This window comes from Microtus ochrogaster, chromosome 2, assembly GCF_000317375.1.
Source record: "Microtus ochrogaster isolate Prairie Vole_2 chromosome 2, MicOch1.0, whole genome shotgun sequence".
NCBI classification, from domain to species: Eukaryota; Metazoa; Chordata; class Mammalia; order Rodentia; family Cricetidae; genus Microtus; species Microtus ochrogaster.
This window is the reverse complement of record NC_022010.1, coordinates 31,757,824-31,772,089: the sequence shown is the minus strand read 5'-3', so window position 1 is coordinate 31,772,089 and position 14,266 is coordinate 31,757,824. Positions and strand designations below refer to the sequence as shown.

Below are 14,266 nucleotides of genomic sequence, written 5' to 3'. Positions count from 1 at the left end.
TGTAATCCCAGTACTTGGGGATATAGATGGTACCATAGGTGGCTCCTCCCTGTAATCCCAGTACTTGGGGGCATAGATGGTACCATGGGCACCTCCTACCTATAACCCCAGTACTTGGGGGTATAGATGGTACCATGGGCAACTCCTCCCTGTAATCCCAGTACTTGGGGATACAGATGGTACCATGGGCAACTCCTACCTGTAATCCCAGTACTTGGGTGTATAGATGGAACCAGAGGAGGCTCCTACATGTAATTCCAGTACTTGGGGATACAGATGGTACCATGGGGAACTCCTACCTGTAATCCCAGTACTTGGAGTTGGAAAAGAAAGTCGGCTGTGTGTGCCAGCTATTTCCAGCTAGAGAGTAAGGCTCTGATTTTGTTTGCTTTGTTTTTTTAAAACTTACTCAGCATAAAAAAACTTACCTATCGCTTCTTCCAACAAAATGGTAAACATAATTGAATCTTGCAGAAACGTAAGCGTTTTCTAAAACTAAGCGACACGTTCGGATGCAATGTATTTGGTAAAATTACAGATCTTACATTTAAAAAATTGAAATAGACTTATCAGGTTCATGGAGAAAAATAAAGACAGCTGGGTGGTGGTGGTGCACACCTTCAATCCCAGCCCTTGGGAGGCAGAGACAGGTGGATCTCTGTGAGTTCAAGGCCAGCCTGGTCTACAGAATGAGTTCCAGGACAGCCAGGACTGTTACAGAGAAACCCTGTCTTAAAAATAAAAACAGAACAAAACAAAACAACTCCCCCCCCCAAAACAAAAAAGAAGCCACTTGAAAGTGGTGGGGGTCTGATATGCAGTAGTGAATTTCAAGTTACAGTGGATAAAGGCATTTCTAAAATGTAGAATCGATTCCTGTGGAGAAACAGATCCCATGTTAAGATAGTCCCCACCCCCCCTTTTTTTAAAGATTTCTTTTTTTCAAAAGATTAATTTTCTTTTAAATTATGTGTATGTGAGTGGGTGAGGGCAGAAGTGCAGAAGACAAAGGGACATCTGATCCCTAAAGAGCTGGGACCTAGGTGACTGTGAGCGGCCTGATGTGGGTCTGGGAACCCTCCGCAGGTCCTCTGAAGGAGCAGGACGTAACCTCAAACTGAGGCTCAGCCTTCCCTCTGGCCCAGCATCTTATTATTATTGTTTTAGAAGCTGTATTAATCCTTTTTCATATATGTAATTCTTTTCTTTCCTTGCCTAGCTATAATACTTTCATTTCAAACTTAGGATATTAAACGCTTGCCTAATATTTGGTAGTCACGCATTCACTTGAACATAAGAATGCTGTCAGCTACTGAATGGCCCAGGCAGCAGCAAATTCCAGTTCTCAAACCACAGAGGGAAGAGGGACCACAGAGAACACAGGCGTGGCTCTCAGCTGACACGGGAGGTCACAGACATGAATTTTACTTCCCCATGCGTACCCTCATGCTGAGGTACAGAGAGATGGCCAGCCTCAAGACTATTGCAGCCCTGGGCCCTTCTGCCATGGTTCACGAAGCATCCCAGGTTACCTGGCTAACTGATAAGATGACTGATGGGGATACTGAGCCTTCAGTGGCCTGATTTTGGGTACAGCTCAGGGAGGGGGATTGGAGAGGATGGAAGGAAGCAAGTGGTGACCTGGGGCCCAGTTTAGCCTGTCCTAACACATCTAAACAAAGCCCTGTGTGCTTCCAACCATTGGCAGCTGGCCGTGACAGGATGTTCCACATGCCTGACCTACTACGGACCAGAGGGCACACAGCATTTACTGAGTCTCCTCCTGGGTAGTCAGAGAGGCATCATTATATGGGTGCCACATAATTCTCACTTTGAGGTATAAAGAGGGCACGAGCAAGGCAGGAATGAGAAACAAGAATCCCGACACCAAAAGCAAGTACCTTTTTGACTTATTGCTCGTTCTTGGTCTGTATTCATGCGATTCATCCTCAATGCCGTTTTGCCTTTTGTACCAATCAAACAGTGTTCGCAGAATGGAAGGCAGGCAGTACTCGGAGAGGGAGCTCATGGAGCTGATGACCTTCAGGGAAAGAGAGACACAGGCCATCAAGAGGCTTGTCGGTGAGGACAGCTTCCAAGACACTGACGTTGCATAAATAATCAACCATGAGCATACACACTGCCAAGTTTCCCTACACATGCCTAGTCATTTCTGTCATAAATCAGTATATTCTGGGGAGCCCAAGTCTCCCAGAGTGGCAGACATTTCTCACATAATAATTCTGTGGCTCAGAACAGTTTATTACTCTGAGTGCCTTACTGGAGGGACCAGATGTTCATTGCCTTTGAGTTCTTCATGACACCACTGCCAAGTCTTCAAGAGTTCATATAGTGTAAATCAATATAAGTTAATCATGAACTGTTCAAGTGAAATAAGTAAACCAAGCTCCCAAACAAATAACCTTCGTGACGACAATAATTAGTGTTTTCTTCCAATAAGCGATCATTTGAGCTATGGCTGAAACTAGGCTCCAGATACCAATGAGTAGGAATAATTTAATTTGATTAATTCTTTAAAAGAACATGTTTAAATATATATACCGGCAGTAACCTACTTCTTCAGCTGAGCAAGCTAGGTCTAACTTCCTTTTAAAGTAAAGCAAACTTGTGAGCAGGGTTTCCCACCTTTAGACAGAGCAAACCTGACTTTCCTCAGATTCCATTAATTCATTAACCTTAACCTCTTTCTCTAAAACAATAGTTGTAAGCACACACACAGAGCTATGGGTTAACAGAAGTTGAACATGACTAGGATGTTGTATTTAGTCATTCTGTGAATCTGGTTGTCAGGCTTTCCAAATCGAAACCAATCTATTCAGTTGGTGATGGTGCATGCCTTTAATCTCAGCAAGGCAGATCTCGGTGAGTTTGAGGACAACCTGGTCTACAGAGTGAGTTCCAGGACATTCAGAGCAGTTACACAGAGAAACCCTGTCTTTACCACCCCCTGCCCCCAATGGGAAAGAATATTTGGGGTCTGGAGAAATGGCTCAGCAGTTAAGAGCACTTGCTACTCTTGTAGAGGACTAGGTTTGGTTCCCAGTACTCACATAGCAGGTCAAAACAACCTGTAACGCCAGTTCATGGGATCTTGTGCCCTCTCCTAGCCTCCAAGGGAACTGCACACATATGGTTTCACACACATATATGCAGGCAAACACTCATACACAAAAGATAAAAATTAAAAAAATCTTTAAAAAAATAATGAAAGGATATTTCTCCAAATTGCCACTGACTAAAATGTGCCCTTCTCATCTCCGCCACTGCCCTTGGAGCCAGGTTTTCAAGGAGCAAGGGAGGGATCTGCAGAGGCCTGGCCCTTGAAGCCCAGGAAGGGAGGAAGGTCTTGCTGGCTGCTTGGTTACTTGACTCCTCCTTTTATGGGAAGTGGAGCCAATGGCCCCATGAATTCCAGCTCTGTACTGCTGCTAAAAGCGGGCAGGCCGGGCACAAGGATGTCCTTGTTGCCTTTAAATAGTCATGCTCTTCCACCATCGATGGGCCAGAGACTGGGCAGCAGGTGGAGACGGAGGATAGGGAATCCCAGGCTCATTTCAAAGGGTGTTTTCTTTTGGGGAGTGCATAGAAGAGTACTAAATGTACTTTGCAAATCTTCTAATATTTGCTTTGGCTTTTTATGGGTAAACAGGCGAAAAGAGACTGTCCATTATGCGCCAGTGAAGAGGGTGGCTTTCTGAAACATTTCTTTATTCCCGCCGAAGGCAAAGAGAGCAGCCTCACACAGAAACGCTTGAATGCGTCCTTCATGAGGTCACTCCGTATTTTACAGTAATAAGACAGATTTGTCATGAGTGGTGCACTTAATGCACAATTTAAAGTCACTTCAGTGATGGGTCAGTTTTGCAAATGAGTTCAAGTGCCAAGTAGCACCGGGGGTCAGGGTCCCTACTGCCTAAGTTCTGTAAAATACTGACATTGTGAAATAGCTGCATATGCAGACTGCTTTTATCCAATCAGATATCGTACTGCTGTTTAATTAGAGTCCCTTGCAGTGGTAACAGGCTTAAAAACTCAATTCAGTACCCCTTTTTGGGAAGATTAGTAATCATTTTTTTTGTTGTTTTAACATCTTGATTTTATGGCGTATAACATTCTATAAGAGTAATTTCAGAAATACTGAATGACACTAATAGTGTATAAATCCAACATTGATTTTTTTATTGCTTATTAATTTTGTTTTTTTGTTTTTTCAAGACAAAGTTTCTCTGTAGCTTTGGAGCCTGTCCTGGAACTAGTTCTTGTAGACCAGGCTGGCCTCCAACTCACAGAGATCCACCTACCTCTGCCTCCCAAGTGCTGGGATTAAAGGCGTGCGCCACCACTGCCTAGCTTTGTTATTAATTTTCACATACACATTTTTGTTTTTGTTTTTTGAGACAGAGTTTCTCTGTGTATCAGTCATAATTGTCCTAGAACTTGCTCTTGTAGACCAGGCTGGCCTGGAACACACAGAGATCCACCTGTCTCTGCCTCCCCAGTTCTGGAATTGAAGGTGTACGCCACCACTGCCCGACTTCACTTACACTTTTTTTAAGACTTAGTAATTTTTCATATTTTATGTGTGTTTGCCTCCATGTTTGTATGTATACCATGTGCACGCAGTACTCACAGAGGCCAGAAGAGAGTATCAGATCTCCTGGAACTGTAGGTACAGGCAGTTGTGAGCCACCATGTGGATACTGGGAACTGAACTCAGGTCCTCTAGGAAGAACAGCCAGTGCTCTTAATCACTGAGCCATCTCTCCAGCCTCTCCAGGACTTGCACATTTTAAATAGATGTTCACTGCATTGTAGAACTACAACGGATGTGGAAACACCGCAATTTCACGTTTCCTTCTAAGGAAAACCACAAGTGCCCATGATGCTGTCTCAGCTCTAGCCTACAAATGCATCTTACCATGGGTTTCTTGTTACTAAGTGATATTTTTTTCACATATGAACAACCTAAGGAGACAGTACTGCTCAACAGTACAGGAGACAGACAACACCTGTAAGAAGACCTAAAAAGAAGTTACCCAGAACCTTTGAGTAAGTTATCTGGAAATTACAGCATTGAGTAGCACAAGCAAAGAATGTAAACTGTGCCGCACAGCGAACACTCGCAACCGGCATCCTCAGAAGTCAGCATGAGGAGCGATGACTAATTCTTCACTTGGCAGGTTTTCCTAATTTCCCAAGGGCACTGAGAAGCTCAGAAGGTCTTGGCTTCACGTTACAGCTCTACAGGCCCAGCCGCACCATTTCTCTGAAGCACGGAGTCATAAACCTAGACTGGGAATCCTTAATCTCACTGGGTTTTAGCGAGGGCAAAAATGAGACGCTATAAAATGCAAGGCGCATAATAAACCTCCCAGAAGGTCAGTTTCATTCTTCCATTTCCAAACAGTGAAACGCGAGTCCGGATGTAGCGCACATCAATTTCCCACAACAGAAGAAACCTTAGAGAAGGTGAGTATTAACTACCCCTCAGACGAGGGGCTACTCTCTAGATCACAGAAAGAGCTGCAGAAAATTCAACACCCAGCCCTCAAAACTGCCTACCAGTAAAATAAGCAATGAACTCAGTTGACAGTTCACAGGAGAAGAACAAATGGCCAGTACATATTTTAAAGGTGTCCACCTCACAGCTGGAGTGGTCATCTGCTCTTGCTGCAGGGTCATCGACATTCTATCATGGGTGGGGGAGGGGAATCACAGAGCCCAACATTTCCCCAAGAGCTGGAGGCGGTTAGTGGTTGCTGGAGGGGGGGGTCCTGTTCCTTGGTAGTGCAGTTGTCCTTGTTGGAGTAAATGACATTCCAATCAAGTTCATGCAGGCAACAGACAGACAGACAGACAGACAGACACACACACACAGTCAGACATGAATCCAGGAAGGGGACTTGTTGGGAGAGAAGGGAGGCTCAGTGGGATAGGATGGGAGGAAGAAAGGATAACAGGGGGGCTGTAATTAAAATAGGTGATATATATGTATGAACTTGTGGAAGAAAAAGTGTTCAGCATCCTCAGGTCTTGAGGAAATGCGAACTGAAACTCCTCAGAGCTGCCACGGCAGTCAGGTGACTGTTGTCATGATGAAGATGAGGATGTGGGGAGAGAAGAAGGCTTACATGTGGTAGAAATGTAACCTGGTGCATCCCTATGGAAATCAGTATGGAAGATTCTCCAAAACTAACAGCCGCCCGCTGTGGAAGGGGGCGCTCCCTGAGGCAGAGTGAGAAACACTCTTCTCCAGTGGTGTAGCCTCTGGTAAGGTGTCCATACACGACCATTGGCCCAGGGAGTCACTAGAGCAAGCCGTTTATGAAAACTACGCAGGCCACACCCCACTCCTCTTCTCACCCAGCCCCACATGTTGTCCAGGATTCTCCATCTCTCCTGCATCAGAGATGCCTCCTCTTTCCCCATCGCTGTCAGCTTTCTCCTTCATCCTTGAAATCTGATGTCTCTTCTGGCCATTCCAGTGAGGCCTCTTATCTGGCATCTCAGCAGGGACCAAACCCAGAGGCTCAGCGATGGCCTTTTCTGTGGTCGTATCTGCCAACGTCTCCAGAGCAAGGAACGCTATTTACTATTATTCCCTTGGAGGTCCGTCTTCGTCAGGGTCCTGTGGTGCTGCTCTGTCCCAGTCAGCTTCCAGCACTCTCATTTCCTGTGGGCATCCTTATGCCACGGCCAAAGCACAGTGAGACAATTTACCTATGACAATGATGGTCTGGTCCTGATGTTCGGACTTTCACCCGATGCTCTGGGCAAAGCTTCTTTGGGCAACAACAAGAGATAAAGAGGAAATGACATCTACTCTCCAACAGAGGCTGTGCCGAGCCCTAAGCTGGGAGGGGGTGGTCCAGCTATGAAACCGCAGGGAGGATACACTATCTGAATTATAAATTGAACATTCCTGAAGCCCCCAAATCTGAAAAGTTTAGAATGCTGGCATTTGATACCTCAGGTGGAAAAATTCTATAAATTTGAATCACTAATGCATAAAGTCATTTGAGTTTTTTGGATAAAATTACCCCGAGTCTATGTGTAGAAAGTGTATATGCTATATACACCAATTTCATACTTAGACTTAGGTCCCGTCCCTCTATGGGTATGTAATGATCAGAAATGCGAACTCACTCTGGTTTTATTCTGTGTAAGGGTCGTTCAGTGGGCATTTCAGTTTTGTTTTCTTTGTCCATCATCAGACAACACAAAGGCAACAGTCTAAAAGCTAAGGTCAGAGAAAACAGATGTGCACAGCTGGAAGGAGCATGCAAGAACATGAAGTGATTCTGCAGCAGCCGCCTCTTTTGCGCACATGTCTGGTGCCCCTCAGGAATCCACCTGCTGCATGGAAAGCGCTGCGACCTCCCCCAGAGAAGGGGCGTTTCTGAAGATGGCATTCATTTCTCTTTTAACTGTGTTTGATTGCCACTCACCCAGGTCCACCCTGGTCAGCTGCTGTTTGATTGCAGGAACAAATGCCTGGGGCGCTAAACTTTCAAAGAGGATGTCCGTAGGGGCTGGAGTGGTGTCTCAGCAGTTAAGGTCAGCTGCTGCCTTCCAGAGGACTGGAGTTTAGCTCCCAACCCTCATATTTTGCAGCCCACAACCACATGCAAAGTCAGTTTTCTCTCTTCTAGAATTCCTGGGTTCTAGCACAGGCATGACACCTATATATACACTCAGGCACACATTGCTCCTGAACACATATGGTACCCGTATACACACTCAGGCACACATTGCTCCTGAACACATATGGTATTCGTATACACACTCAGGCACACATGCATACGCATAAAATGATACTTTTGAAAAAAGTCACACCTTTTAAAACAGACAGAAGGATGTCTGTGAAATCTGGTAACAGCAGAAAGGTGCTTGAAGGCAAAGCAGCTCGCCCAGGCCACAGCACGTTCTCCACACCGCACAAACCAGACCCCGAGAGGTGCGGCTCTGACCCTGCACTGCCATGCTGCTCTAAGTGTTGCCCATTCCGATGAGCGACAAAAGTCTAGGCGTGCAAGCAAGGCCCTCAGACCACTTAACATGGATTTTCAGCCATGCCAAGTGTTCAATAGCTGTGCACAGAGCAGCGCGACCGGACCCCCAGCATCTGGGAAAGCGGTAGGAGTCAGAGCGGGAAGTAGAGGTAAGCTGAGGCTCCCTAGGAAGACCTGTCTCAAGAAGATACGTTCAACGCACCATGAGCTGCCCCTGCCGCTGAGGCTTCCTTCGCACCAACGTCCCTTGAGCTGTGAAATCCAATCTACTCCTCCACTTTTTCTGTACCCCAACACCCCTTTATTAAGATCAATGTCCTCAATGTCTCCAGTTGTGCCCTGGACAGCCACATCTCCTTAGGATCCCCCCCTCCCCAACAGTGTCTGTAGATCTGTTTTGTTGAGTGAGCAGATGAACGAACAGTCCTGTTATTTCTCTTAGAAAGGGTCTCCTGTTCCCAATCGAAAACTAATTTATAATCTTTCCCCACTGCTCGCCCCGCAAACACAGTTTTCCTCTGCTTGATAATCCTAACCTACAGAACACAGTCCAGGCTCCTCTGACCCACTGCAGTGGAACATCCTCCTAACTTCCCACTGGCCTGCTTCCCAATTGTTCTACCCTCCCTTCAACACCTTCATTTGTGGGTCAGACCTTGGCCCATCTTGTTCATCTGGATGATGATGTCATTGCGCTTTGATGACTCACTGTGACGTTCATCGTCTACTCTCATCTCTGAACTTCTGGATAATCTGACATGTACTTCTAGCTTTCCCATAGTGGGATTCTAAGCATAAGGCACCGTCTTCCTTCTGGGACTGAGGATTTCTTGAGGCTAGGACCTCTATCATATCTGTACACATGAGCAGTGTCCTAGGTAGGTTTCTGTTGCTGTGATAAAATTCTCACCGAAACCAGTCTACGGAGGGAAAGGTTTCTTTGGCTTACAGCTTACAGTTCATCATTAAGGAAAACAAAGGCAGGAACTCACGGCACAAACCAGAAAGCATGAACAGACTCAGAGGCCATAGGGAAAGTTACCTGCTGGCTTGCTCCCACGGGCTTGCTCAGCAATCTTTCTTCTACAGTCTACCTGCCCAGGGTGGTACCACCCAAAGTGGGCTGGGTTATTATATCAGAAACTCCCCGCAGACTTGCCCACGTGGCGTTCTGACGAAGGTGATTCTTCAGTTCAGGTTGCCTCGTCCCACGTGTGTGAGGCTGACAGCCAAGATTAGCTGTCACACAGTGGCCATAGTCAGGCGCTCTTTGTTGAACTAAGCGGAAAGTACTTCAAAAGGTGGTTTGCATTGGGTTATCCTGTCTCTCATTCTTTCACCAACATTGATGATTCTTAAACAGTATTAGTAGTGATCATCCTTTATGGGTCTCCTTCCCTCTGCTTCAGTTCATGACAAACCCTCCCAAGACCTCTGTGCTTCAGAGGTCTCCCACTGCTCCTCCACTGTCAACAGCCAACACGAGACAGTCACTTAGGCCATTTTGATACTGACAAGTGAAGGATGAAGCTCCATCCCACTGGCACGGGGCCCCCTTTCCACATCTTATCCCTCCTCACCGGTGCAGGCTGACCTCTCTTCCTGCACCTTTTAGGTATCTCAAGACCATTTCAACAGTAGACCACTGATGGCAGTGCCGAGGAAGCCTGGTCATAGATGTGAAGGAACTGACCAGAAGAGGTTCAGACAATGACTCTTCCAAGGGGAAGAGGCCAGTGTTGCTCTGAAATGTGGCTAGACCAGGGGGCAATGCTCCGTGTCATGGTGCTGGGTGACCGTCTCACTATCCGTTCACACTTACAGCATCTTTAAAGACAGCACTGGTACAGAATGGGCCTTCTCAAGCTTCAGTGCATACCCGTATAGGGAACAGCAGGCGTAAGAGCAAGTTTACGTTAGACAATATGGCGCTGGTAAGAATGTGCAGAATGAGTTAGCTGACACTGGACATGGGGTAGCTCTGAGTTAGCACAAAATGCCTGACACCCAGATGAACAATGATGTAATCTGCTACGTAACTATTTTTGGCAGACTGCCACTTTTGTGTAGGTTCTGTATGAACAAGGCATCATGGGTATAGAGTCATAGCCTCAGGCAGCCTGGGTGTGTTTTTCAGGGGCCCATGTGGGCCAGCCATGTGCTAGGGTGCTTGCTGCTGGTGGCCTGGTCAGCAGCTTTCCTTCTGGAGTGAAAAAATATATCTTATTCGTCTATAGTTCCTCAAACATCTCTTTAACCTCCCACCCTTTCCCTGACCCTCATCAGAACACAGACCTGACAACATGGGCCCCCTGGGCTTCTTGTGGAGCTGCTGAATCTGTAGCTCTGGGGGCTGCCAGGTGATGTTCATAACACAAGTTCCTGGGCTACACTTTGTGTTGTAAGGTTAAAAATAATCTAATGAATTAAGTGTGGAAGTTGAGGTGTAAGCCTAGGTCTAACTCCAAATGGCATTGTGCTTCTACAATGTTGAATGGAATACTTGAATGAAAGAAACCAAACTGCAGTTAAGCCAGAAGATTTAGGATAACTGCTCACCGCTGTGTTAACAGTTACAACAACAACTTGGGCTAAGTTCGCACTGCAGTGTTAATTTAGAAGAATTTAGAGAATAAGGAAGGAGAAACATTTAGCTAGAGAAAAACGTATTCTTCCCCCAAGAAAAGGTAGTGATGGCAGGATAAAGAGACTACAAATACGGAATGAAATAAAAAAAAACCATGCAAAGTCAGAGTCAGATGGAAGAGGGAGCAGAAAGATCTACCGCTTCCAAAGCGGCGGCACCGAACACCACGAACATCTTCACTAAGGGTCTCTGACCCATCGAGCAATGGTGACAACCGAAGTGACAGGGCAGGAGTGGGGTCTACCCTCCATCTTTTCAGAGTCCAGATAGACAGCCAAGTCTGCCAGCCCTGTAGCAAAGCCAAGGGTCACAGAAGCTCAGGAATTTGGACCTAAGCGTCAGCCTGTGACCGTCCCTGGGCAACACGGGCCACAGAGGGTTATCTCTGTAGTGCCTGTCGCTGCAATGCTCCAGACTCGTGAAGCCTGAGGCGTCTCCTCTGTGCTGCAAACAAGAAGCTCTAGACAAAGTGGGTTCTTTTCCGGATGGTTCCCAGAGCATCCAGAAACCCCTGAGTTTATCAGGCTGTGGGGCACTAAGCACTATTTGGCCTCAGATACAGGCACCCACTACAGGGTCTGAAGCCTTTGTCCTGAATGTCATCTCTGCTGAAGCCTGGGCTGCACCAGGACACCTGTCCATCTTCCTTCATTGTCTTGCTATGCGTCATTCCAGATGCCCTTAAAACCACTGTGAAGTGACAGGACCAGGATCGTTCCTTTCTGCTCAGTACACGCTGATGGATGCAGGCTCTCTCCCTGTGGCTGTCACGTGCTCAGTACATGCTGATGGATGCAGGCTCTCTCCCTGCAGCTGTCACGTGGTCAGTACACACTGTTGGATGCAGGCTCTCTCCCTGCGGCTGTCACGTGCTCAGTACATGTAGATGGATGCAGGCTCTCTCCCTGCGGCTGTCACGTGCTCAGTACACGCTAATGGATGCAGGCTCTCTCCCTGCGGCTGTCACATGCTCAGTACATGCTGTTGGATGTCAATGTCCTTTCCTAGTCTTGACTTTCTTTGCTTTTTTAAATTATAATCTTTTAAATTTACCATTTCTCCATTGGAAGCTAAGGTTCCACATTTTTATAATTGATCGTTGAGGCAATTTTTCTCATTCAGGGTTGTCAATTCATTCTCCCCCACCACCCTTGACCCCTCGCAATCTCTCTCCAGTGCTGAGGATTAGTCTAGGACGCACCAGACCAGCGCTCTCCTGATTCACGGCTCTCTTTTTATTCAATGGCTGGATTGCACTCTGCAGCTCAGGCTAGCCTCCGGCTTACATCCTCTTGCCTCTGCCTTCCAGGGGCTGGGGCTACAGGTGTGTGCCATGCAGCCTGGCAGGACTGGAAACAACCAGATGAAATCATGAACAAGCTCCGGTTCAGAGATGCGGCCATCATGGACCACACTGATTTAGAGGAAGCTGACTTTACAGTGGAATGCCCTGGAAGTCATCTTTTCTTGGCCTCTCGCTTTTGGCATACAAAAAATTTAAGAAAAAAAACAAAACGAAACAAAACACCGAGGGCCTACTTATAGTCTTCTCGAACTTAATTTAAACCACAGGGCATCTCCCGAACACCTCTAAAGCCTGGCTGTAGATGCTGAGGGCACAAGACCCTTTGAGAGATTCATTAGACTTTTATTGGATGTGCTTAAGAGTTTTGCTTGATGTGTGTATGCACACCCTGTGCAGGCAGTGACTTTGGAGGCCAGAAAACATTGTTGGATCCCCAGGAACTGGTTGTGAGCTGTTCTGTGGGTGCTGGCAACTAACCCTGGGTTCTTTTAACCTCTGAACCAGACCCCGAGGGTATTACAACCACACATCCACGGCTTCAAGGTTTTTCAGCATAGCAGTGAACATCCCTGCCTTCCTGCTTCCATCTTATGCTCCTCGTGGCTCCTCTTCACCGCCCTAAGCTATGTCAGGTACTGACTGGGGCCTTGCTCACACTGGGCAAGCCCTCTACCACCGAATCAATCTCCAGTCACCACTTTGTGCATTTGAAATAAAGAGAAAACACAGAACTTGGGTAGCAACATGCCACATACCTGATCAAACTGGGGGTCTTCTCCACGCTGTAGAGATTTTGTCAAAGGTTTTTCCTACAACAACAAAAATGACATATACAAAAGTAATTATCTAGGATTTTCAACATTGTAAGAGAAAAAAACATTACTGTTATATTTTTCTCATTCACTTTTTCCTTTACAGAACAAAGGGATGTTTGTATTTTAAATAAGTTAAAAAAGTATTCCTTTGCTAGTCTGACCTTCACCTCTGTTGCTAAATGACAGGGGAGGGAGGGCCCAGCCCCGTGTGGGCAGTGCTATTCCCTGGCAGGCGGGTCTGGGTTACATAAGAAACGTAGCTGAGCAAGCCGTGGGAAACAAGCCAGTAAGCAGTGTTCCTCCATGCTCTCTGCTTCAGTTCCTACCATGGCTTCTCTTGATGTTGAACCTGTTCTTTTCCCAAGTTGGTTCCGGTCAGTGCTTTATCACAACAATAGAAAGCAAACTAGTTCAGGAGTTAAAAACCATTTAAAAGTTATGTGTGTGTGTGTGTGTGTGTGTGTGTGTATAAACCTGCGCACACATATGTAAATGCACGTATGTATATACAATTTTTGTTTAGCCTATCACACAGACCTAAGGTTCCCTCACTTTTCCAATGTTCTCCGGTCACGAAGCCGACATATACCCCAGGCTGGCCTTGAACTCATGGCTGCCATCTTGCCACAGGCTCTTGAGGCCTGGCATGGCAGGTACCATTGTAGAGTCTCAGTCCACACCCCTGAGAATTCCCCAGGAGACTTAGGAATCAACTGTCCTCTCTCATTTGGGGACTCTACAGTGTCAACTGTGTGCATCGAAACTAAAGAGAATGCTGTGTTCTTACAGGTGAGTAAGCCTTCCTCTTCAACCTATACCGTCTAGAACATACAAACTGGGGCGTGGATATAGACATGTAGGTGAGAAGAAAGAAGAACAACTAAAGAAACGACGGATTTGGCTCAGGTCATAGAAAGGGTACACTCTCTGATCAAACTGGAAAGCTGGAAAGCTCAGTGAGGTTTCCTTTGTAAAGCCAGCTAAATGCCAAAGTCAGCAGTACTGACGTGAAAACAGGTGCAATCGGGTCTCACAGACATCCTTGGAACAATTACGGGGTGCGAATTTCTGCCCGGAATTTTCTGTATTCATCCAGGACTGAGGGAGTCACTTGGTGCCAACCTACAGGCTCGGAGGAAGGCTGGGCTGCAGCATGTGGTTCCTGCCATGGGGAAAGAGCGTCTGGGGAGAAATGTGGGCAGTGACTCTTTGCGTTATCGATGCCTGCTTATCTTTCAAACATTGGCTCCACCATCACTCCCTTGAGGAAGTCTTTGTGAGGCAGCTTCCAGTACCAGTCCCGCGTCCCACGCCCCACCTTTCGAGCCTGCAAAACCCTGCCATTCTTCCTTTCACAGCTCTTTCCACGGCCACGTTACAGAGGGATGTGTGCATGAGTGATGTCCACGGCTACAATACAGAGGGATGTGTACATGAGTGAGGTCCACGGCCACATTACAGAGGG

The 14,266-nt window shown here is 46.7% G+C and overlaps 1 protein-coding gene across 8 annotated transcripts in view; it reads right to left on the bottom strand.

Annotated features, from left to right (window-relative positions):
• The window catches only part of Fry (FRY microtubule binding protein), a 382,290-nt gene that overhangs the window by 150,847 nt on the left and 217,177 nt on the right, over nt 1-14,266 (bottom strand). For all 8 annotated transcript variants that reach the window (XM_026785214.1, XM_026785202.1, XM_026785180.1 and 5 more), the window contains 2 exons: nt 12,742-12,795; nt 1,902-2,041 (listed from right to left, as the gene is read on the bottom strand). In XM_026785214.1, coding sequence (XP_026641015.1) covers nt 1,902-2,041; nt 12,742-12,795 — 194 coding nt within the window. The remainder of the gene's footprint in view (nt 1-1,901; nt 2,042-12,741; nt 12,796-14,266) is intronic.